The following is a 23,225-nucleotide window of genomic DNA, read 5'->3' as shown; positions in this document are numbered from 1 at the left end:
GTTATTTTGGCTGACTATTCTATTGTGATTAAGGTCGGCGGAGCCGTCTTGAACCGAATGGTTTCGGCTATCTCGAATCGTACCGGTGGCTCACCGGTACGGTTCCGGCAATGAAAATGGAACTCATTGCAGGAGCCAGAGAAGGAGAAGGAAAGAGAGAGCTAGCGGGGAAGGGAGGGAGAGAGAGAAAGCGGGACACCGGTGGAGGCTGGGCCGCGGCCGCTGACCCTGTTTCAAATGAAACAAGGTCCGATCGCGCCCTTAAAAAAATCGGCGGTACGAGCCTCGTTTTCTGCACCCAAGGCTAACGGCCTCCTCCATACTCCGTCGGCACTCCGCTGGCGTCCGCCACCCTCCTCCAGCCCTCCCTCCCCCGCTCGATCTCTCTCTCTTTTCCTCTCTCCCATGGTCCCTCTCTCGATACAGGCCCAGCACGGCCTGTACCTTATTCAGTTTGATATCTGATTTGGATCAGATTCGGATGAAAAATATAGTATCCAATCGGATTCAGATTTGAATTTGGATATTTATTTATAACCTTTTCCAAATACATATATGAATTTGGATTTAAAGGCTTTTTAAGATTCGTCTTCGGATATTCGGTAAAAAATCCAGCTTGGATCATGATATCCAGCAAAAATCTATTGTTATCTAGAATAATAGGTAAAGCCTAAGAGTCGAACTGAAAATGCTGCAGTAAAAAAAGCAAGCACCTAGCCACCAAACCACGATGTTGCTACTAATATAAATAGGTGGTTTATTTTACTTATTGAAAAGCTTCTAGGTCATTAAATAACCATTTTATGTATATTGTGATAATGCATATTTTAATTATTATGTTCTATAAAGAAAATTTTGATAAAAAATGAGAAATTATTTTTAGATATTTTCAAAATTTTATTGCTAAAAACATTATCTTACTCCATATATATATATATATATATATATATATATATATTCTTATACTTTTTCTTACAAGACTCTAAAAAATAGATAATTCATGATTATTTTTGTTTATGTTATAATTAAATAATAATGATAATATTTGATAAAAAATAATTAAATTTTATATTTTTTATTTTAAAAAATTTTAATTTTTAATATGTTAATAAAAATCCTGTCAAAGAAGTAAATTGGACTCTTAAGCAAGTATGTCTCCATGCTGGATTGCTGGTACAACGGCTACTCATACCATTCTAGAATGAGTGCAGCCAGCAGAGTCAAGTGAAAAAAAATGAGAGCGGTGCAGGGATGGCCCCCCTGACAAATATGGATGTTGATTTTGATATCAGTTTAATATTCATACCCGTATTCATATTTCTTGAAAAATATGGATACAAATATGGATATATCTGTTTGATCTGTTTTGATCCCTAACTGGAGTTGTTTTAGCTGACTATTCCATTGTGAGTTGTGACTATGTTTGTGTGCTTGCATGTATGTATGCATGACTTGCAGCAAGCATGCATGTATATAAGTATGAATACCTAAACAGTGCCATTGGAATTCATTCTCCCTTTGGTATCAATAATTGAAGAATGCCTTGTGGGGACTAACATTCTGCATTTTTGAACTTTGGCATCTTTAGTATCCTCAAGTTTATATAAGGATTCTGGTAATATGAATATGATGGCTGGTTGTGAGGGCCAGAATTTGGGGCATGGTTTTGAGTTCTTTTGGTGTATATAATTGAATTCATCATTGTTATAAGCATTGTCTGCCGGTCAACACTTCCTTTAAAGTATTTGTGCATTTTGCTTATATATCAACATTGTAACAAGGTAATTTACAACATTCTCATTTTTAGTGCTAATATAGAAATGTTTATTGAGTGCAAACCAAGGAATGCTGAACTGGCCGGTCCAGCCCGTACCGAACCGGTCCGGTCTCTGACGGGTCCGGTTCGGTATTAAAAAACAGTACCAGCCCATACCGGCCTGAACCGGCTGGTATCGGCTAGGAACCGGTCGGTTCACACCAGTTCCAAATTTTTTTGGGCTTTTAGATGTGTGAATCAGGCCGAACCAGTGGTACCGGTTTGGTGGCCGACCGGTACACCTACTAATACCGGTTCGGCGATCCTTGGTGCAAACTAAGATCAGCAACATCACTACATGCATGTCTTTTATGCTGTTGTAAATATTGCTACAAGAATCTAATTCTTGTCACTTCAGATTAAGAAAGAAAATTATGTTTTTTTGCAGTAATTCATACATTTAACAGTGTATAACTTTCATTTATTTTTTAACTATGACCTGAATAATATATGTGCACATGCATGATTAACATTATTGCATGTCCAGTCAAGAGTATTTGCATTTAGCAAGTAAAATTACTCGGCCTCTGCTCCACTTGGCCCTGCACGGTCATAGACAGAGGGCAAGTGGTGGTCTTTTAATTTTGTAATTCAATGATTCCATTAGATGTCATATATTTTCCTTTCGACACAACAGATGTGCAATACCTTCTTTCTGCCCTGTTTTAATGGAGATGCTCTCATTATTTCTCCAGCATAAATGCATAAGTACTTATTAACTACACGCACAAAACACAAAAAGGAAAACATAAATCTAGCAATGCACATGTAATGCGACTTTTAAATCAATGCAATAGTTGATTTGGAATAATTTTCACAAAGCCTTTCACCAAGTTGCCTCCAAAAGATCACTCTGTTTTTATGCAGTATTGGTTCCCATGGGGGTTTAAAGTTCTTATATATTTGTTGGGATTAACAATGACTTTACATCTGACCATACACCTTACTACCAAATAGAAATTATAAAGTAAATTAAGTATCCAGATTTATTTATCTGTAGTATCTCTTAGTTGTATAGATCATGTGTTCTCTTAATCATTTGGACATATCACCTTTTGCCAGGTTTAAACTCATTATTGGGCAATTACAACTTGATAACCAGCTTCCATTAACATTGATGCCTGTTCTTTTGGCACCTGAGGATATGCCTGATATTAACCATCCAGTCTTCAAGGCGACTATCACAATGAACAATGAGAATGCTGATGGTACTCAGATTTACCCTTATGTTTACATCCGGGTAAGTTTAAGCATCATGATCATGCTTTAGAATAATGACTTCTAAATGCGGCAGTCTTATGTTTTTACACTGCCAGCAATTCCTCTTTGTATATGCTAGGTAACTGATAGATGTTGGAGATTGAATATTCATGAGCCAATCATATGGGCATTGGTGGATTTTTACAATAATCTTCGTCTAGATAGCATCCCCAGCGGCTCAAATGTCGCTCAGGTTGATCCAGAGATATGTATAGAGTAAGTGTTTATTTCTTGTTCATCATATTAAAATATGAGTTTTAGAAACTCTATTCAAGCTTAGTAGATTTATTAATTCCTTTATGTTTATTTGGTGTATTGTCTGCAAAGATAGTCACATGCATTCCAGTTGTTATTCACTCAAATACACTATTGGACAGTTTGCTCTTGTACTAATCCAAACAGTGGCAACTTCCAATTAGTTATCCACTTATCCCCTTTGGTTGCTCAAAATGCATGTGCAGCTGCCAGCCTGTCATTTTCTTTGGCTTTTGTAATTGCTCTTCAAGTTGTGTGGAATCGTGGAGACAACATCATGATTTGTAAATAATTGAATTTTTTGTTACTAGCTGTTGGGCCATTTTATTGGTCATTTGGGACTTGAAGAATGGGTTTTTGGCATGATCCATGTGGCGTAACTGGTGGCTGTCTACTAACTGTTGGTTGATCTTGTATTTTGGGTAGGGGTGCAAACAAGCCGAGCCGAGCCAAGTACCAGGTTGCTCTGTCCTGGCTCGTCACCTAAACAAGCTGCTTAGGCTCAGCTCAAACTCCATCTGAGCTCAAGAGAACCTGCTCAAGCTCGGCTTGGCTAAGCTTTGAGTGAGCTTTAGTCAGGCTGAGCCCAGCTCTCCCACTTCATTTGAATAACCCAGGTGTTCAGGCTTGGTTTGTTTATGAACCTGGCTTTGAAATCTGTCTAAGCACAGATCATTCTTTGACTGAACTGAGTCTGAAATGCACTGCTGCCGAGCCGAGCCGAGCCGAGCCTGAGCTGCTCATGAGCAGCTCAGATCATTTGTAGCCCTAATTTTGGCCCGATTATTTGGTTGTCCTGGTATTCACAAATATGAGAATGGGCATGCTTCCTGTTAATGAACTTTCCTTTTTGCCTCCCCTTTCTGCTACTCTACTTTTCTTTCTCGTCGTTATTCCACTCTTTAAAATAAACTAAGATGAGCTACTAATAATTTTCTTGGGTGCAGCAAACACATATAGGATCAGTCTCTCTCTCTTTTAGAGGTCATAAGTTACATTGCTTAGAACAATTATAAGTCAATCCATTTTATATAGGAGCAAGTCTCCAAATCCTATATGCAACCAATTAATATATATATATATATATCCATACTTTTTCCTTCCAGAATAACTTCTGTTCCTCTTTTTCAGTCACCATTTTTATCGATTATTGAGAAATAAGAAATCATATTTCTTATCCTGTCTGATTTTTGTGATGCAATACCCACTTTATTTCTTCTGCCATAGGAGCTGTGACCTTATAAGACAAATATCAACTTAAAACTTAAGGCAGAGTTCTTGTTCATAACTTGTATCTATAAAAATAATGAAAAGGAATTAAGAGGTGTATTAGACTACAAGAAATAATTTTCTTGTAGAATATACTGCCAGTTTGATACGATTTTTTCTGTACAGATTGATTGACGTTTCAGAGATACGGTTGAAGCTGTCATTGGAGACTGCACCAACCCAAAGACCGCATGGTGTCCTTGGTATGTGGAGCCCTGTGTTGTCTGCTGTTGGGAATGCTTTTAAGATTCAGGTAAGTGGAAAGTGATTTTTCTTTGTGATATATTAAATTCATCATCTTAAATAATAACAGCCAAAAGGAAAATTTTTCAGTCTAACTGGATTAAAATTTCAATTTCAATAAACTGTCTTATTTCTAAAGGTTTAATTTTGATATCGGTCCATGCTCAAATGATTACATTAGCTTTTTTTTTTTTTTGATGTTCTGCTTGCATAAATAATTATTATTTAGTAATCTGGATTGGATCAAATTACCACATATCACATAATATGCTTGATATATTAATATTTGTATCTAGCACATGCGAGATTTCAAACTTTCTTTAGTCCTAAAGACTCGTGGATGGTTTATTAAAATTAAACAGATTAACTGAGGATCAAAAATATCCAGATACTTTTTATGCTAGACTAATGGCTCAACTAGTTTCTTCAATTTAATGGTCTTATAAATCACCCAATTGTGATTCCTTAAGTTCTTATGTGTTGCCTTAGGTGCATCTTAGGAAGGTGATGCACAGAAATAAGTTCATGCGGAAAAGCTCCATAGTTCCTGCTATTGTAAATCGTATTAAGAGAGATCTCATCCACAATCCTTTGCATCTAATATTCTCTGTTGATGTGCTTGGTATGACAAAATCAACTTTGGCATCACTTAGTAAAGGATTTGCAGAGCTTTCGACAGATGGACAGTTTCTCCAATTGCGCTCGAAACAGGTAAAATCCTCCTCTTCCTTCTTCTTCCCTCCTTGCCTCTGTCACACACTCTAAACTGCAAGCTGTTTCAGGTGTGGTCAAGGAAAATTACGGGTGTAGGTGATGGAATTCTTCAGGGGACAGAAGCTCTTGCACAAGGTGTAGCATTTGGAGTTTCTGGTGTTCTGAGAAAACCTGTAGAGAGTGCGAGACAGTATGGTGCCCTGGGGATTGCTCATGGCCTTGGGCGTGCGTTTTTAGGGTTTGTTGTTCAGCCATTGAGCGGAGCATTGGATTTTGTCTCATTAACAGTAGATGGCATTGGTGCCAGCTGTGCTAGATGCTTAGAGATCTTAAATAACAAGTCAGTAACTCAAAGAATTAGAAATCCCCGTGCTATTCGTGCAAATGGTGTTATCAAAGAGTATAATGAAAGAGAAGCAGTTGGGCAGGTACATCTATCGCTTACTGGTATTTTAATATTAATGTAGCCTTTTGCTGTTGTCTGAGAAGAAGAAAAAGGGACTGAATGAACAACTGAATCTGTTCGTTGCTCGAACAGTCTGTAGTTTTTGGATATCAAAGTTCTCCCTGTTCTACTTATATATATATTTTTTAAGTTTTTGAGAATTCTAAATCACTTTAGTGAACCTTGAAACACCATTTATTCTTGAAGTTCAGTTTTGGATTTAACAATAGGCATTCTTCCCGATTCCAGTCATTTCTTTTGTTAATTGATATTCCAAGCCTTGTAGTTTTAGGGATACTTCAACCTTTCCACAGTTGGAGGTTTTAATGATCAATATCAAATTTTACCAAGTGGCTTACCGAAAAATGCAGTATGTAAACATTGATGCGCTATTCAATTTTAACAAGCAATCAGCTAGGAATTCATAATGCGACAATACTTTGGCAGTATTTAAATTCATAAAGTCCTTAATCATAAACATTTAGTTGAATTATTCTGTTGTAATAAAATTGTAGTTTCTGTTTGTACATATTCACTAATATACCGTTTCCAGATGGTCCTCTACCTGGCAGAAGCTAGTAGACATCTGGGTTGTACTGATTTATTCAAAGAGCCTTCGAAGTTTGCATGGTCTGATTATTATGAAGACCATTTCATTGTGCCAGGTCAAAGGATTGTTCTAATAACAAACAAGCGTGTCATGCTGCTCCAGGTTGGGAATTATAGTTCCTTCTGCTTGTCTTTGTATCTGATATGTTTATCATCACTGACATTTTTTCTTTGTTTTCTTTCCACTGCAGTGTTTGGCTCTAGATAAAATGGACAAAAAGCCTTGCAAGATATTATGGGATGTACCCTGGGAAGAACTTCTGGCATTGGAGTTGGCTAAAGCAGGATACCCAAAACCCTCTTACGTGATTATTCATCTCAAGAACTTTGAGAGGTCAGAAAACTTTGTACGGCTGATTAAGTGCAGTGTCGAGGATGATGAAATGCAAGAACCCCAAGCTGTTGTAATATGTTCTTCCATACGAAAAATGTGGAAAGCACACCAAGCGGATGCTAAGATCTTAGTTTTAAAGGTTAGTACTTTGCGTGGGTTGGTAGATGGGTGATATGATAATATAGGCAATCTGCTCATTTTTCAACTTTTAATGAATAGGTTCCTTCAAGCCAGCGGTATGTACAATTTGCATGGGATGAAACAGATGGGAGGGATTCTCATAGTCGGCTTAAGCCTTTGTTAAAACAAAGAGGAAATTCAATTTCTGATGAGAGGAGATTTATAAAGTACAGTGTCAACTTTCAAAAGATCTGGAGCAGCGAACAAGAATATAAAAGTCGATGCACATTGTTTCCAAAGCAGGTAGAGTGTTAAAGAAGTTACCTTATTGATTTCCCCTTTCCGTTACTAGTATCTGCAGCCTCACAATATGTGATTGATGTGCATTAATAGGTTGCTGATGATGGTACAATATGCAGCATATGGAGGCCCTTTTGTCCTGATGGGTAATTTATCATTCAGTCTGATCTCTAGAACTTTGTCGAAGTTTTCTTTACTCGTGTTATCCTATCAATAGTTATAAAATCAATACTTTCTTCAAAATTATATAAAGCTAACACCAATGGGGTTGTAAATTTCAAGCCCAAATATGCTTGGGACTTAGCATTCATGATGCGACACAAATTTCTTCAGTAATTATCAGTCTTCCTTTCCTATTCAATGATGCTGATATTGATATGCCTGCCCTCTTTTCAATATAACTTCTGCGGGGTATGTTATCTTCTGAAATGTTGAATTCTAGAGTTGGTCTAGATTACTGCTTTGTTATAGTGTGTTGGTCTAGTTTACCTGCAATAGCTTACATGCTATTTAGCACCAAAAGTCTAATCATTGCTACTTGAAGACTGCAGATAAAAGTAAAACTGTAATTAGAGATATCTGTATATGTAGTGGGAAAGCCTTGGGTCCAGCACCATGCTGGAATCTGAAGCCTCTGTTTAGGATTTATTTATAACTATCAATTTTTTTCTCTTTTGGTGTGATGAGCCTGTCATTCTTTTTTTGTGCTGCTGCTTCTCAGCACACTCCTCTTAAATAAAGCATGTGCACTGCACGTGCTGAATACTAGTCATGCTCTAATATTGGTTTCTTTCAGGTATATTTCTGTAGGGGACATAGCCCATGTAGGCACCCATCCACCACATGTTGCAGCCATCTACCAAGACTCTGACCGAAATTTTGCACTTCCTATGGGCTATGACCTGGTAAGTTCTAAAGTACTAAGTTATGGTTTTGATTGTTCTTTGTGAAAGTGGTCTTCTCTCAATGTGCAATTTTAGCATATCGCTATTGTTACCAAACAATAGTGAGGAATTATTCAAAATTTCAAACTCTCTCTCTTTGAGTGAAAGATATTGCTGTTAGAAGAAATGACTTGGTAATCACCTTATCAGAGCACATTCATTAATGGGAAATTGACGTCTACCCCCTAAATTGTTTGCCATTTTATGTTTAGGTTCTGTTGAAAATTTTTACTTCTGGCCCTTGACTTTGATGGCTGTTCCATGTTTAATCCTCTGCTCATGCAAAAACATGTTCAAAACAGGCATCACCATGTACATGAACAGGCCTAACTGTGCCGAGGGACTCATGTAAAATGTTAACTTTATCCGCACTGCATGTAGAGTGGCAGTCAAACAAAGGGTTAGGTATTAAGTTCCCCTGATAAAATGTAGAGCCAGTGAATCAGCAACTATTTTAGTTGGCCGTGGCTAAACATTTTCATGAGGCAACTAATCCTATTTTCTTTGCTCTTTCTACTCTTGGATCATCCACAAAATCAGTGTTGTGATAGAAAAGCATACACCTGTGGATAAGTTGGATACCGAGTTATTAAGGGGTAGAGTTAACTTTGTGGATAGTAATTGGATCATGATGGTTATTTGAAATTGGTGACATTAGTTTTTTGTCATCTGTGCACAGGTTTGGAGAAATTGTTCTGAGGACTATGCAGCTCCTCTGTCGATTTGGCTTCCAAGACCACCAGAGGGATACATCGCAGTTGGATGTGTGGCATTGGCTGCTTATGAAGAGCCTGCATTTGATTCTGCATACTGTGTGCGTGAAGGAATTGCAGAGGATGCACTCTTTGAAGAGCAAATGGTGTGGTCTGCACCTGACTCTTATCCTTGGTCATGTTACATATACCAAGTCCAAAGTGAGGCTCTTCAATTTATTGCATTGCGGCAGCTGAAAGAAGAGTCTGAGTGGAGGCCAATGAGAGTTTCTGACCGTCAGCAAACTTCAGAAGCTCCATCAGGTGGAAGATGAGATCAATGTTAGTAGAATTCAATTATCCAAGCTATCTGAGCAGCGAGGACATGTAAGAGGAGAAACGATTTCAAAGGAAACTAGGTTAAAGACATTTCTGGTAATAGATGATTGGGAAGACATGCTGAGGGCTACCTGCTTTTACTGAAATCGACTGCCCTTACTGTATCATGTATGGTTCTTTTTCCCTTTCTTGGTCTTTTTGTACAAATACAGTATTCTAAAACAAGAGCTCTAATAGAGGAGGATGAGAATGAGATAACCTGGTTGTTAATAATGAATGGCGGCATTTCAATTTGATGTTCACTGCTTTTTGGTGCACTCATATGAATATGAGACCACTCTTGTGAAATAATCATGCAGAATATGCGCCTCGGTGAGGAATTCAAGAGTGATTTGAGCTTCTATTGACAGAGGTGGGTCGAGCAGGATTTGAACCCAAGTGGCCGGATGCAGCCCCCAACAGATCAGTTGTCTTGGAAAAAATTTATTTCGATAGGAAAACAATTTATTAAGAACAGTCCGGCTATTTTGAAATTCATAATGCGGCATGCTCAATTTCTCTCTGATTCATTTCTACCAAGTATTTGTGAATAATTCCTAGCGTCAATTTCAGTAAATTAGAATTTAAATGATTCCAGTGGAAGATCCATCATTGGATCTGGCTGAAAGATGGATGTCACAAAGTTCATAAGCCTTCTTTCAAAATCTGGAATTGGTCTCGCGGAGGAATTGCTTCAGCCCCTAAAATTAAAATGCCAGTGCCAAAACAGATTTAAATTTTGTTTCGATGCACTAAGCTGCGGAAGCTATAACACCCAGTTCTGTTGTTAGATTAGCAGGAAAGAATCTTGATTCGTCTTCTTTGAAATGGTTCTAGCAGACAAGTGATCAGACCTATGTCTAGGACGCTACGGCTCCCAGAACATTAGGTCTCCTGCAACCTGCGCCCAGATCTAGTCTGAAAGATTATAACTCTCAGATCCATCATTGCATCTGGGTGATATTTGAAGGCAAACAAATATGAGGTGCCTGCCATCAGATGGTATAAATAAATGTTTGATCAGATAGGCAGCAGGCGGCTCTCGGAATCTTCAGATCTTCCAGTGTACATGTCGAGAATCAAGTGTTAGTATTCTGGATTGCATTGGTCACTGTGTCCCAGCTCCACCAATTGATCTGAATGAAATTTGGAGATAGAGAAGCCTCATGCATCTTCTTTGCTAAGCTTGCAGTAGCTCACAAATCAGACTTGTAAATTTAATTTTATGCGCATTGGAATTGGCTGCTGTTGCTGAATCTGCAGCATTAAATCAAGTTGCCATTTAAGTTGTTGAAACCATGTAATCATGGCTTCTCAATCCAACATGCAAACATGTTGACACTCTGATGGTGCAGTCTGTGATCGTCGATCAAAGTCAAATAGCCACCGCTGTAGCTGGGAATCTACATATCAAGGTCGCTGTGCACCATAATGCTGCTTAGATGCCATGAACTGAAATGAGCACAATGACTGATGCTAGCGCAAGATCGCCTTGATCCAAGCCCGTCTTCACAAAGATCACACTTGATCAGCATATCGATCAGGTTGTACTCCATCTGTTATCAGCGTAAACCTTGGTGCCACCAAAGTACACGGATTTTTCATGGGGCAAGATGGGTTGGAAATATCAAATCAACCCACTTTGCTCGATTGCCTGGGTCCGAATTTATTTATGGGGACAAAACTTGGGTCAGTGATTCATGTAACAATATATAGCATCCCAAGCCACAGCATGTTGAAGGAATACGTTATAATATGTATATGACCATGGAAGAATACGAGAGCAAGGTCTGTGGAATAGCAAAATGAGGAGATGTCTTTAACCTCCTTCCTGTTCTTCTGTTGCTTGCGTAGCCAGCATTTCTCCCTTAGCTTGGTCACCGGCAGCCTCCGCTTTTTGAAATTGGCAAAGCTTCGTCGATGTCACTTCCAGAGCTTCTTCTCGCCGTTCTCAAGGTGAGAGGTTTTTCGGAGGGAGGGCTAGAAGCTTGTTTTAAGTGATTTTGAGATATTAGTAATATTATAATATAATACTATTATAATATACTAAAATAATGATATCATTTTATTATACTATAATAATATATGATATATTTTATATTTTATAATAAATTTATTATTTATAGTATTATTTAGTTTAATATCAAAATAAATAATTTGTAAATTAAGATTATTTTATGATGATAGCTTTGATGGTACAAACAATTAGACAATTAAAAATTTTATATAATATCTTTTCTCATTATTTTCTAAAACTAAAAGTACTTTTTTAATTTTATTATCAGACATGCTGAAGTTCTGCAATACTTTACAATTATCAATAAATAAATAATTTTTTAATTAAAGGCTTTACTAGCAAAAATTCTACTGTCCAAAATAGATATGCCAAACAAAATTTAAAGACGGACAAAAGAGTTCATAAGAGAACTTGACTCAAATTTTGTTATGCTTCTCTAAAAGTAAATTAATTTTTAATAGAATATATTAAGAAGAGTCCAACTAATTTAAGACTTGTGATATGGTATATATATTTTTTTATATTTTTAAAAAATTTTCTTGAATTTTAAAGAGGATGCAGCTCTCCCTCTTAGCTGTATGATAGGCATAGAAAATATATTCCTAGTTCAATTTCCTATTTAACGATCCCAGCTTAGTCTCGGACAGGATATTTTCCTTCTTCTTCTAAGCTCTTTTATATCCTACTAGATAATTAAATAAACAATTAGTTTCTTTTTTTTCTTGAAAGAAACGAAAGTAAAAAAAAAATCAAGCCGAACATTCCAGATTTACTAAGTATTTAAATTTTAAAATAACAATTGAGCGATACCACGGGAATTTCATTTGGTGCATGCTGCAATACAAAAATTATTACAATTATCAAAAAGGAATCGAAATAAATTTAAAAATAATTATTATTGCCATTAAATGTCAAAGTTGCCGCCGACGTGCGGCTTCACAGAACGCAGTCAGATACCTCCAGGCGACGACTTCGCCTTCGACTATTACTACCATTTACGAACAATTAATTCGCGGGAGTTGACCGTTCCTCCTCCTGTTACCATCCAAGACTTGCGGCCAACGCTCCCCAGATCCAATTAAAGCTTTCCCTCTTCTTTCCCCCACTACACGGAGAGAGAGGAGGGGAGGCCAGAGATGGAAGGTCTCATCAAGGGTTTGATCGACGTAGCCCTCGGTGGCGGCCGGGATGACGGCGAGGACGCCCCTCGAACCCAGTCCCCTCCTCGCGACGAGCAGAGCTCCCGATCCACCTGGGCCGAGGTCTCCTCCTCCTTCTCCTCTTCTTCTCTTTCTCCTTCGTCTCCTTCTCTTCTTGGTTTGTTTGGTCTCTTCGCTGCTGACAATGTTGGGGAAGTAAATCGCAGGTGGTTTCATCCGGGCACCATGAGGAAGCGGAGGAGGAGCAACATAGCAGCTATCGTTACGATCAGAGTCCATGGAGCTCACGAAAGGCGAGAGCTTTTATTCTCTATTGTCCTTTCTCTCGTTTGAGATGTTCTTGAAAGTCGTCGATTTTTTGACGGATCTTAGATGGTGGGTTTGTTTGGATGTGTCCACAGGACGAGATCAGTCATCCTCATGTTCGGAGCTCATGGAGTTCAACAAAGGCGAGATTTTTGTTCCATTGCTCCAACTTTCTCTCTCTATTTCTCTCTCTCTAGATTCTGTATGAAGTTGGCGTTTTTGATGAACGGGGTCGGTGTTCGGTGCTAAATGAAGATTTTTATTTGGATGGGTCTGCAGGAAGAGGGAGAGGATAAAAGTGCTGGCGATTGGGAAGTTGTTGGCAAAAAGAAGCAGCACCACCGACCACCCCGAGGACATCAAATGGTTTGTTTTTACTTCAATTGAAAAGTGTAAAAAAAAAAAAAAAAAAAAAATCTTTGATTATTTTTGGGGGCGCCAATGCAACGTTTAATACTTATTCCTTATGAAGTCGGTTGTGAAGAACCTGAAGATATTTAGGATTCTTATTAAATGGTACTCACCTGATCTCTAAGTATGATCCATTTTGGCTTTTCTTATTCTCCAGGGAGGGGGGTTACTGATTATATGGCGTCGTAGTGTGAAATGTTATTGGTCAGATGAAATTTGAGCTATCTCGGAACAGTTGCTTTTTCCTCCAACTGTAGATAATTATTTATTCAAAAGTCAGTCAATATGCAAAAGAGAGGATGCTGGATTTCGATTTCTTTTTCTTCGATTTCCTTGAGTTCTGTAGAACTTTTGGACGGCTGAATTTTGATGTCCGTGCTCTATCCAAATCAAATTCCTAAGAAACTTATGAACTTTCTTTTGCTTTGCTCCTCTTTTAGTCCCACATTTAGGACTTCTCCTTGTGCATATATAGGACACCCTTTGTTTGCTTCTTAGTGGTCTCATGGGGCTATCGGCTACAAGCCACCCTCATGCATTCACTCATCCAGTCTCAGTCAAACAGTCCTTCCATGATTTCGCACACAAAAAATAAGTTTATTGCTGTGCTCTTTCTACCTCTGTTAACACAGAAGAGACAGGAAAACCTCTTATGGCTTATTCACAGATCAGTCTATTTATTCTCCCTGGGGCTGTCCGCTCAGAGGAGAAGGCTAGAAGCTTGGATTGTTCATGCTGGGAAAAATCAGAGTCTTAGGCAGAAAACACACACCTTGATCCCTAGCCAACCTATTTTTCGAATTATTTTACTTTGCTTAAAATTCTATATATAATTAAACATATTTCAGATCCAATTATGTATTTTTTTTCTTTTTTTCCATGCGGCCCAGCCATGTGTTATTTGGTGGGAACTGGTGTCTCAGATCCTTCTTTGCCTGTGTCCCTTGTTTCTTTTTTCCTTGTAATATCATTGCCTTAATGAAATTTGTTGGGCACCTTCATCTTAAATTTCCTCAAAAAGATTTAATAATTATATGCATATTTTTGGACAGAAAGAGTTATAATATAAACAAAGGAAATAAGACTAATTTGAAAAGCCCAGATAATGTGATTTTGCTAAATATGTTAACTCAAGACAGCAATATTTTAACTTGGATAGGACGTGAAACATTATACTCTGCCCCTAACCTGGTCATGACCTAATTGTTGATTTTCTTGCTTCAATTGTAAACTAATAGAGTTCGTAAGATATTTTCTGATGTGAATTATTGCGCTCTAATGTATTTATTCTCTTGCTAATGTGTACAACAATTTGAAGGCACCAACAGACACCTGGCATAGATATAAAGTTCCAGCTAGTGAACAGGAATACATTGATGATGCTGATTATGGTTTAGATGTTAAGCCCACAAGAGAGGAGCTTGATGACTTGTCAAAAGCCTGCAGCAGGTTATGGGAACTTGATTTGAATCGCTTGGTGCCTGGTAAAGACTATGAAATTGACTGTGGAGAAGGAAAGAAGGTTTATCAGGAGGGGGATAGGGCATCAGGAAGCCTGTTTAGCTGGGTCAGCAATGATACATGGAGGCGACCAACATATTCTCGCTTTTGTTCTCTCCTGGATAATTACAACCCACATGAAGGTTGTAAAGAGGTTATTACTTCTCAAGAAATGCATGAGCAAGTTGCCTTTATTGAGGAAATAAGCAGGACTGCGCCAATCAAATATCTTTACAAATATTTAGTTTATAAGGATGTCATATCTGATGATTATGAAGAATTCAAGAGAATGATGATCGGTCTCTGGTTTGATCTCTATGGAAGAGGTGGTGGGTCTAGTTGCTCGTCTGCTTTTGAGCATGTTTTTGTGGGAGAGATCAAGGGACGTGGAGAGCAAGAGGTCTCTGGTTTCCACAACTGGATTCAGGCAAGTGCTTTTCCATGTTTTTTAATGTTTAACTTTGATTAGTGTCATGCATCTGATTTGTTTTAAATGTTTTAGAAGAGTTTCGTCAGGTAGGTGCTGGCAAAGTTCCCCAAAATAAAGTATAGCAAAAGAAAAAAAACAAATGGATAAAACTCAATGGGGATATGACCTTCTATTTTCTTGCCGAACAGCCTTCACAAGTCTATTCATCTACATGCATGTATTTGAATATGGATGCCATTAAGTTTGCACTCCACATACAACACTAACTGCAACAGAAACTGAAAAAACCTTCTCAAAGCAAGTAAACGAACAATAAATGAGTCCAACATAACAAGGAAAGTGAGATGGTTGAAACAGGGATCATGATCTTTTACAATCAAACTGGCAAGAGTGGATTGGTATAGCAGTATCCACATTCTCGTCATACAAATTTTAATAGCCATGTTAAAATACAAAACATGGCATCATCAGAAAGCATGGTGTCGTGTAAGGATCTCTTTCCTATTTATTGCTGTGAATTAGTTAAAGCCTATGTCTTACTTTTTTAATATCTGTTGTATTTTAATGATCTGGATATTTAGTTTTCAAAAAAATATAGAGGGGGTTATAACTAGCAGCAGCAATTCTTACTGTCGGCTTGGGCTTTCCTTTTGCAGTTTTACCTAGAAGAAGCTAAAGGGAGAGTAGACTATCAAGGATATATATTTCCAAGGCGACGTGGGCACAGTGTAAGAATTTTAATATTTTATATATGCAATCTATTTTGGAAGTGATCTTATGTGTTTTTTACTTATTAGGTTTGAATTTCATCATAAAACACAATCAGAGATATACATATTTAAGTTGCCTATGATCATCTTTACAAAGACTTATGCAACCAATTCATGTAAATACAAATACTTGCACATATATATATGTATGTATGTTTGTATGTATGCATGCATGCATCTATATGTACGTATGTATATAGAATGCATGGAGATGGAGCGGCATGCTTCTAAAGTCATTTTAATAAACCTCATGCCTTTGATCAGATAGAAAACTCGTTATTTATGGAAGCATTTGCTTGTCAAATGTTCTCATGAACACAGAAATATGCCATAAACAGTGGTGATCTTGATGCTAAAGATAAAAATATCATAATTAACTCGTTGTTCTTTAATAATGAGAATTTTGATTGATCATACTTTTCTTCCAGTTGTCAATGCTTTGATGGAATGAGGCATTCAGAATTACAGGTTAAATAATGGTACATTAAGCCGTGAGCATTCATCTACGGGTGGATCAATGAAGAAAGGAAGAATCAAGAAGAGGGAATAGGAAGTTGAGATGATAGCTCAACCAAGGAATAGGACTAAAGAATTAGGTTACAACAGAAAATTTGTGGAGGTATTAGTGGAGAGGGAAGAATTTAGAAGGCAAGGTGCTTTTACAAGGTGGCAAAACTGAAGCATATAAGGGATTATGTGCAAAAAGAGCCCTCAGCTTAATTATTATTTGAATTACAAGGTGGCAAAACTGAAGCATATAAGGGATTATGTGCAAAAAGAGCCCTCAGCTTAATTATTATTTGAATTATATGCTAAACTTAAAATATAAGTGGGTTCATATGGCTTCCTATGCGTTGTTAGACTCATAAGTGGCATTTGGGTTGCATTGGGATCCTAAACAAGAATAAAGTTGAAAGTTAGACTAGACATTTAAAAAACAGAATAGAAAATGGCTTAACTTTAATATTCAGAAAAGCTATTTAGCAAGACTTCTTAGAAATATTGCCATAATATCTTGCTTCTGAGTTTCACTGGAGCGACTCCAAATGCATTTCAAAAGCTCCTCAAATCTTAGATATGGTAGAGAAGGTTTACAGTCAAATTCTATTAAGTCTATTCCTGACAAAGCATTTGTTAACTGCTAGTTTCCTGTGGTGTTTGATTTCAACCTTCTTATAAATAATAGGCAGGTGTGTTGTTGGGTAAGGCTTATCTTTATATCAAGTTTCCAATAATATATGTGGTTATATCAGAATCAAGTTTGTAACAATTTCTAATCACAGGACTCTTTCTAAAAACTGAAGGAAGGTTGGGTGCTATTGGATTATTCTTCAACACCAAAGACCAACTTAATGAAATAGAAAGCAACTTAATTAGCACTCAAGATATGGAAATGCAGCAATAACACATCAAAAGTACAATTACACAAATTAAAATGGACTATTGATTAACGAGCAGACTCAAGACTATTACTGCTACAGGGAACAATGAGTCAAGCACATAAAGTAGATAAAATGGACATAAGCAGTGATGACTTTATGCATGAAACAGTTGAATGCTCTGTTGCTCACCTCGTAGATCATTTTCTAGGTTTTCTTGTATTCTCCAAGTGGTGGATTAGGAGGTGGTTTATGGCAGGCTGGATCAGTCTTCCTGAATTATATAGCTAGGGTCAAAACATCTAACATTGCACCACGAGCTTGGGTCTCTATAATGTGCTCAACAAGATATCCTAACTTATTTCAAAACAAAAATCTTAGAGGAGTATTGCAAGTATATAAGAATAACAGTAGGGAATCATGGTACTTGTGATATATGCCCTCTCCAACTAAAAATGTATTAAAAGAAGCCAGGTAAAGTTGTTATCAGGTAGTAAATATTGAAACTCAAGAATTTTTATAATCAGATTCTGTGGAGTTATTTCCCTGACTTTGAAACATTCTTGTTGAGAATGATGATTGTCTTGTACTAAAGCAATGCTGGAAGGAGCGTGAGAGTAGCTAAATTTTAATTTTCCATTTTAACGTCATCAACGGATTCTGTTGTATTGATAGTTCATATATTTAGTGCAAGTAAATGTTCTTGTAACACCAACTGGTGAAATTATGTTTCTAGTGGAGGTTGTTTGGATGCATCATTCATATGTTCCTCTTTTTAATCATTTTTTTTGGATAGTTTAATACTAGCTATGATCTTCTTGTAGAGAACAACATGTACAACGTTTAACTGATTGGTGAAGAATAAGAACATATGATAGTAGATAGTGATGCACCTACCTTTTCCTCGTAAGTAGATGCTGCAATATACAGCATGGATCTTAGATAAGTCGCCAGCTGCAAAATGTTTTTATATTTTATACTTCCAAAATAATGAAGATCATGCAGTTTTTCTCTTTTTTTGGGAAAAAAAGCTAAAAAGACATCAATCATCTGATGTTTGGTACTTTGCTCATACTTTGACCAAAAATACCTAATGATCATATATGTTTGATATGTTAATTAGCCAAGCATGCCGGTGTTCCATCTATTTAAGTAAACCTGTAACTTAGACATGGTGCTGCATGATCTTTTTCTCTCTCTCCAGCATGTATATATTGACTGACATTCTTTGTATTCAAACTTGTGCCGCCCTTGTTGTAATTATGTTTTCAAACCTGCAGCCAGACTCGGAAACTCAGCTACTCACAATCCAGTTTGAATGGAATGGTGTTCTAAAATCTCTCTCCAGCTCTTTACTTGGAGTGAGCCCGGAATTTGAAATTGCCCTTTATACTTTTTGTTTCTTTGTGGGTGGAGAGGATAACCATGTTTATCTAGGTCCGTATTCTGTCAATATTAAATGCTATCGTCTTGGAAACAAAATTGGGTCTGCATTTCCTATAGCTGAGTGTTGATTTTGGGGTCCACTGACATAAGATCAAAGACTGATCAAGCTATGGCTCTGTATTTTCTCAATCAACCATTGTGGAATGTGTATAAGCACTGGCAACCATATATCTGGCTCTGTATATTTGAATCGTTAACTATGGAGGCCACATCAGCTGTTTAACTCTTTTATGCGCTGTCTCCTAGAACAATCAACTATCATGTTTTGACATTACTTGCATATTCTTTTGGATGCATAGTTGTTGGGAAAATTTATCTTTATCTTGGACATTTTTGCAGAAAATTTTATCATATTTGTATGGTGATAGCAAAGCCCTGATGCTTTTCTACGAAGGCAGAGGACCTAAAACTGGTAGCAGTTGCGTTGGTTTGAAAAAATGTTTGTTTGTTAAACCATAAAAGGACGTTAGCAATTTCCATGGTATGTTTTTCTAATGTAAATAATAGGGGTTTTGATGAACGTCCATCTCTTTTAGATGATGGTAATGATAAAGGTTTATCAAAACATTATATGGTAGGATTCTAGAATTCATAGCAGCAGAAAGGTTGGCCTTCATTTTGCTCCCTCCATTTAGGATGAGACCTACAAAAATCTTGGACTCGTTGCTAGTCTTATGATGAGAAGCATAACTAATGTCTGGTTGGTGGTCGTTGTCCCAACGAGTCCAAACTCAGTACTTACCTATAAAAATAAATAATTAGATCAAAAACCTGACAAAATTAAATTGATCTTTTTTTTCCTTTTGATAGCAGGGAAAGAAAATACCATTCTAGTATGGATGCATCCTATTAAATTGATCTTTAAATTTTACACCAGAAATGGGATCACACAAGAAAATGCTTAGGTGATATGGATGGGTGCCTGAGCTGAATCCAGGTCAATGGATACTAGGTTCATGTTATTTTCTAGTTCTAACATATATCGGCTCTCTCTCTTGCAAGACATCAACTTTTTATGTGCTCTTGTTGTAAAATTTGTTTCTGGTCTATGATTTTTATTGGAATATCTATAGATATATATAAATTATATGAGTGTCATCTGAGGAGGATATAAAAAGTCATCAGTCCCATCTCCTGATACCCATAAAATGCCAAGAATGGATAATATACAGTGAACAGAGCTAAATTGATCCTTTCGATGAGAATGTGACATAGCACCTCAAATCATAGACAAACTTGCATCTGCAACCCCAATGGATCAGAAAGTCTTATTTTATTACAATTGATTCATTTTCACGTAAAATTCCGTGGCATTTTATTGAGCTTGAGCAGGATGATATGTAATAGCAGCTAATGATCTGGTTACCGGTTCCAACTGCAGGAACCTCTTCCTGGTGGTATGCAAGAAACTTGGTTATTTCCGATCTCAATAGGATCTAATTTCACTGTTCTAGGAAACAAATGGTGAAAATTGATGACATCAAGCCATGAAGTTGTTGGTCATAGGCATATATGTTGTTATTCATGACTTACAAGTTTAGCATGTGAAAAAAATTTCAGCTTTCTAACATGCTTCTGGAAACTGGGGTAGCTCAGAGGTCGTTATCCTCTAGGAATTTAACATGCTCCTCTCTCTCATGGTGCCCCTGATTCCTTCATGTATGTACCTAATGCTGACGGACCCAAGCGGGCGTGTGTTCTGAGTTGTAACTAATGGTATCCGAGTGAACTCGGCCTATAGCTTATGTGGATTAGTAAAATATTACGCCATGCATGAGTTCACCACAAGCGGATCGTGGTAGTTGTGATTAGATTTAAATAGATTTGAACCTTTAGCCTGACGAGGACGTCAGGATTTGAACAAAAAGAGTATGTGAGGACTCATGCGGGTGTGTGTTTAGTTCCACATGGTTATTTGCCGAGAAGATCTTGGATATTTATACAGGACTAAGGAACCCCCAAAAAAAAACCTTCCGGCTAGCTTTTTTAGATGAGGTCCTGCATTGTGACAGCATTAACTCACATCAAAATAACTCAAAACTGATTTCAAACCTCGAATGGTAGTTACCAAACTCAGAAACCTAATGCATTTTCCAAGATCGTGAATGTCCGTACTTTCTTTCGTTACAAATTCATGCTTGCAAATGTGTAAATATAATTTTGGTACGTGTTCATGTTCAAGCATGTGAACTGCATTGGAGATATTTTTTGTTCTGTTCTGTTAGTTTGATACCAAGAAGCTGGGGCAGAAATCTTTCCCTCGGGCGATATAAGATGATTGGGGCAGACTGAAAAAAGAGGCAGAAGAGAGGAGGGGGCAAAAAAAAATATATATCAGGCCTCTAAATGCAGGCAGAAAGATATTTCTGGAGATTATGGGTTGGCTTTGATACAATTCCATCTGTAAACACATTAACTGGCTGGTCGAGAGTCATTAGATTTCTCAGACAAAGATCATTTTCCCATGTCGATCTATGTCGATCTATTTTTCAGCATAGTTTTGTGAGGCAGGTGACATTGATCTCCCTTGTTTGTAGCATGCAAAAGGGTGGTTTCAAACAGAACAAATCACTGAAATGAGAGCCACAAACTAGAAGGGAATGCTGCAGTCTGGTGGTGGCCTGAGCATAACATAAGGTGGAGGAAGAGAGGGGGAAAGTAGGCATGGATAAGGCCTCATGCCTTCCACACACACATCTCTTGGTAGGAGGCAGCTGCGTCGCCACCAACCAAGCCAGGGGATGACACCATCTAAGTGATCAAGACCTGTCTCTTATCCTAACACTAATTTAGCCATGGGATCATTTCCACCAACTTGATGGGAAAATCCTAGACACGATGGAAGCATTGCTGAATATGTGACATTTCACTCATTGCACTCCCTGAATTTTAATGCCGATGAACTAAAACCTTCAGTACTTAAATGATGATGTAAAAATTCATCGTTCTATTTACTTAATTTTAGATTCTGACTCAGAATAGATACTCCTGATAAGGTCGGTCGGAAATCAACATCATCAACCCTCGCCGTTCACATTTGTAAATCTTGACCTGAATTCGAGGCAAGTGGTCTTTTCTCTCGCAAACATCCAAACCGACCAGTTGAAAGAGTAGTAAGCCAATTGATGTCTTCACGGAATTGGCAACCTATCGTGTACGCATGGTTGAAAGGCAGGTTGCAGAAATCACAAGATTTAAGTTAAGAAAGCTAGTCAATCGGTGATCCATTGTGGTGTAAGCTAGCTCTAGCAGCAATTACATTGATGGTTGCATCATCTCATCAATGGTTTGCACGTTAATGGTTAGGTCTTATAAGCCATCGGTGGTGCACCCCAGCTCCCGTGCAGTCTCAGCCTTCCTACGTTCATGTTCGTAAAAGCATAAACTAATACCTGATAATGGGGTAGGGCGCCGGGAAACATGGAAACATATATGATAAATGCTCACGACCACAAGTACTCTTCTCTCCGTCGACATGTCATGCTTATCTAAAGACGAAGGGAACGAGAAGAAGAGGTGAGGTGTAGATCGAACTGTTACAAGTAAAAGCGGGATCCGCATAAGAAAGGACTGGACAAAAGAGGCTTCAAATATGGCTGGAATCTCGCGAATTTTTCCTTGAGGTCGGTAGCCAAACCAAACACACCCACTCTATTAGTTGGAAACCGGATAAATGAAGTCTCTTGATAAATTATCAGAACAAAGTCACTTATCCTGGCTTATCTATTATATATATTAATAGTGGATATATCTAATTAAGAGCACTCTTTATCCGATTATCCGAACTGGTTTTACCTTTTTTATCCCTATCAAATACAGGTTCTTTTTCCAACCACTTGGTTATAGAGGGGGGGAAATTAGTCAATTACATGACATGATAGAACCCAGAAATAAGGACTAGCTATATTACACTGTAACACAATCGAGCCTATTATGTTTCACTTTCGCGCGCACGGGCACTTTTTTTTTTTTCTTTAACGGATAATTTCTACAAATCTAGTGTGAATATATCCAAAAAAAATCAGAAAGTGACAAATCTCGGAGCGCAGCTTTTGCCACAAATAAAGCCATCCAATCCACAGCTTCATTGGTCTCTTTATAGACTTGTTTGGCTTAAAATGCGATGTCTTCGTCTACCATACCCCAAATGTTCCAAATCAGTGGATAGCATGAAGAGAAGAGGGCAAGTTGATATCCTGCTCGTTTGGTTCGTGGGAAAAAAAAAGGAAAAAAAGTGCAGTCCACGAAAAAAACAAAAAAATAACACTTATTTGGTTAGAGTTTTTAAAAGAATGGATAGAAAAGTAGCATTTTCATAAAAATAAAATTTTTATGTTTTATGAAAAAAACACATGAAAAATATGGAAATTACTTTTCACTGGTTGGGAATTAGATTTTTTTTTTTCTAAAAGTATCTCTAAGCCCTC

General features: G+C 37.5%; 3 protein-coding genes across 3 annotated transcripts in view; all 3 read left to right on the top strand.

Annotated features, from left to right (window-relative positions):
• LOC103710761 (uncharacterized) overlaps positions 1-3,291 on the top strand; it is a 70,374-nt gene extending 67,083 nt beyond the window's left edge. Inside the window, 3 exon segments of the mRNA XM_088718782.2 lie at positions 2,879-3,056; positions 3,156-3,251; positions 3,253-3,291. Of these exon segments, the coding sequence (XP_088574908.2) occupies positions 2,879-3,056; positions 3,156-3,251; positions 3,253-3,291 (313 nt within the window).
• Positions 3,292-4,805: 1,514 nt separating this feature from the next.
• Positions 4,806-9,336, top strand: LOC148714427 (uncharacterized). The gene is made up of 9 exons (XM_088719352.1): positions 4,806-4,853; positions 5,333-5,554; positions 5,626-5,985; positions 6,556-6,714; positions 6,803-7,084; positions 7,165-7,368; positions 7,459-7,511; positions 8,162-8,270; positions 8,989-9,336. The coding sequence occupies exons 1-9, from the start codon at positions 4,806-4,808 to the stop codon at positions 9,334-9,336; spliced, it is 1,785 nt and encodes a 594-aa protein (XP_088575478.1).
• Positions 9,337-12,321: 2,985 nt separating this feature from the next.
• LOC103710763 (uncharacterized) lies at positions 12,322-19,072 on the top strand. Its single transcript, XM_008796643.6, has 7 exons — positions 12,322-12,658; positions 12,763-12,849; positions 12,958-13,005; positions 13,142-13,228; positions 14,592-15,200; positions 15,860-15,931; positions 18,633-19,072. The coding sequence occupies exons 1-7, from the start codon at positions 12,533-12,535 to the stop codon at positions 18,864-18,866; spliced, it is 1,263 nt and encodes a 420-aa protein (XP_008794865.3). The 5' UTR covers positions 12,322-12,532; the 3' UTR covers positions 18,867-19,072.
• The last annotated feature ends 4,153 nt before the right edge of the window (positions 19,073-23,225 follow it).

Source organism: Phoenix dactylifera, chromosome 3, assembly GCF_051530095.1.
Source record: "Phoenix dactylifera cultivar Ajwa chromosome 3, Ajwa_hap1_PhDact_Kaust_v1.1, whole genome shotgun sequence".
Classification (NCBI taxonomy): domain Eukaryota; kingdom Viridiplantae; phylum Streptophyta; class Magnoliopsida; order Arecales; family Arecaceae; genus Phoenix; species Phoenix dactylifera.
The sequence above is the reverse complement of the archived record's forward strand: the minus strand, read 5'-3'. Positions and strand labels throughout refer to the sequence as shown.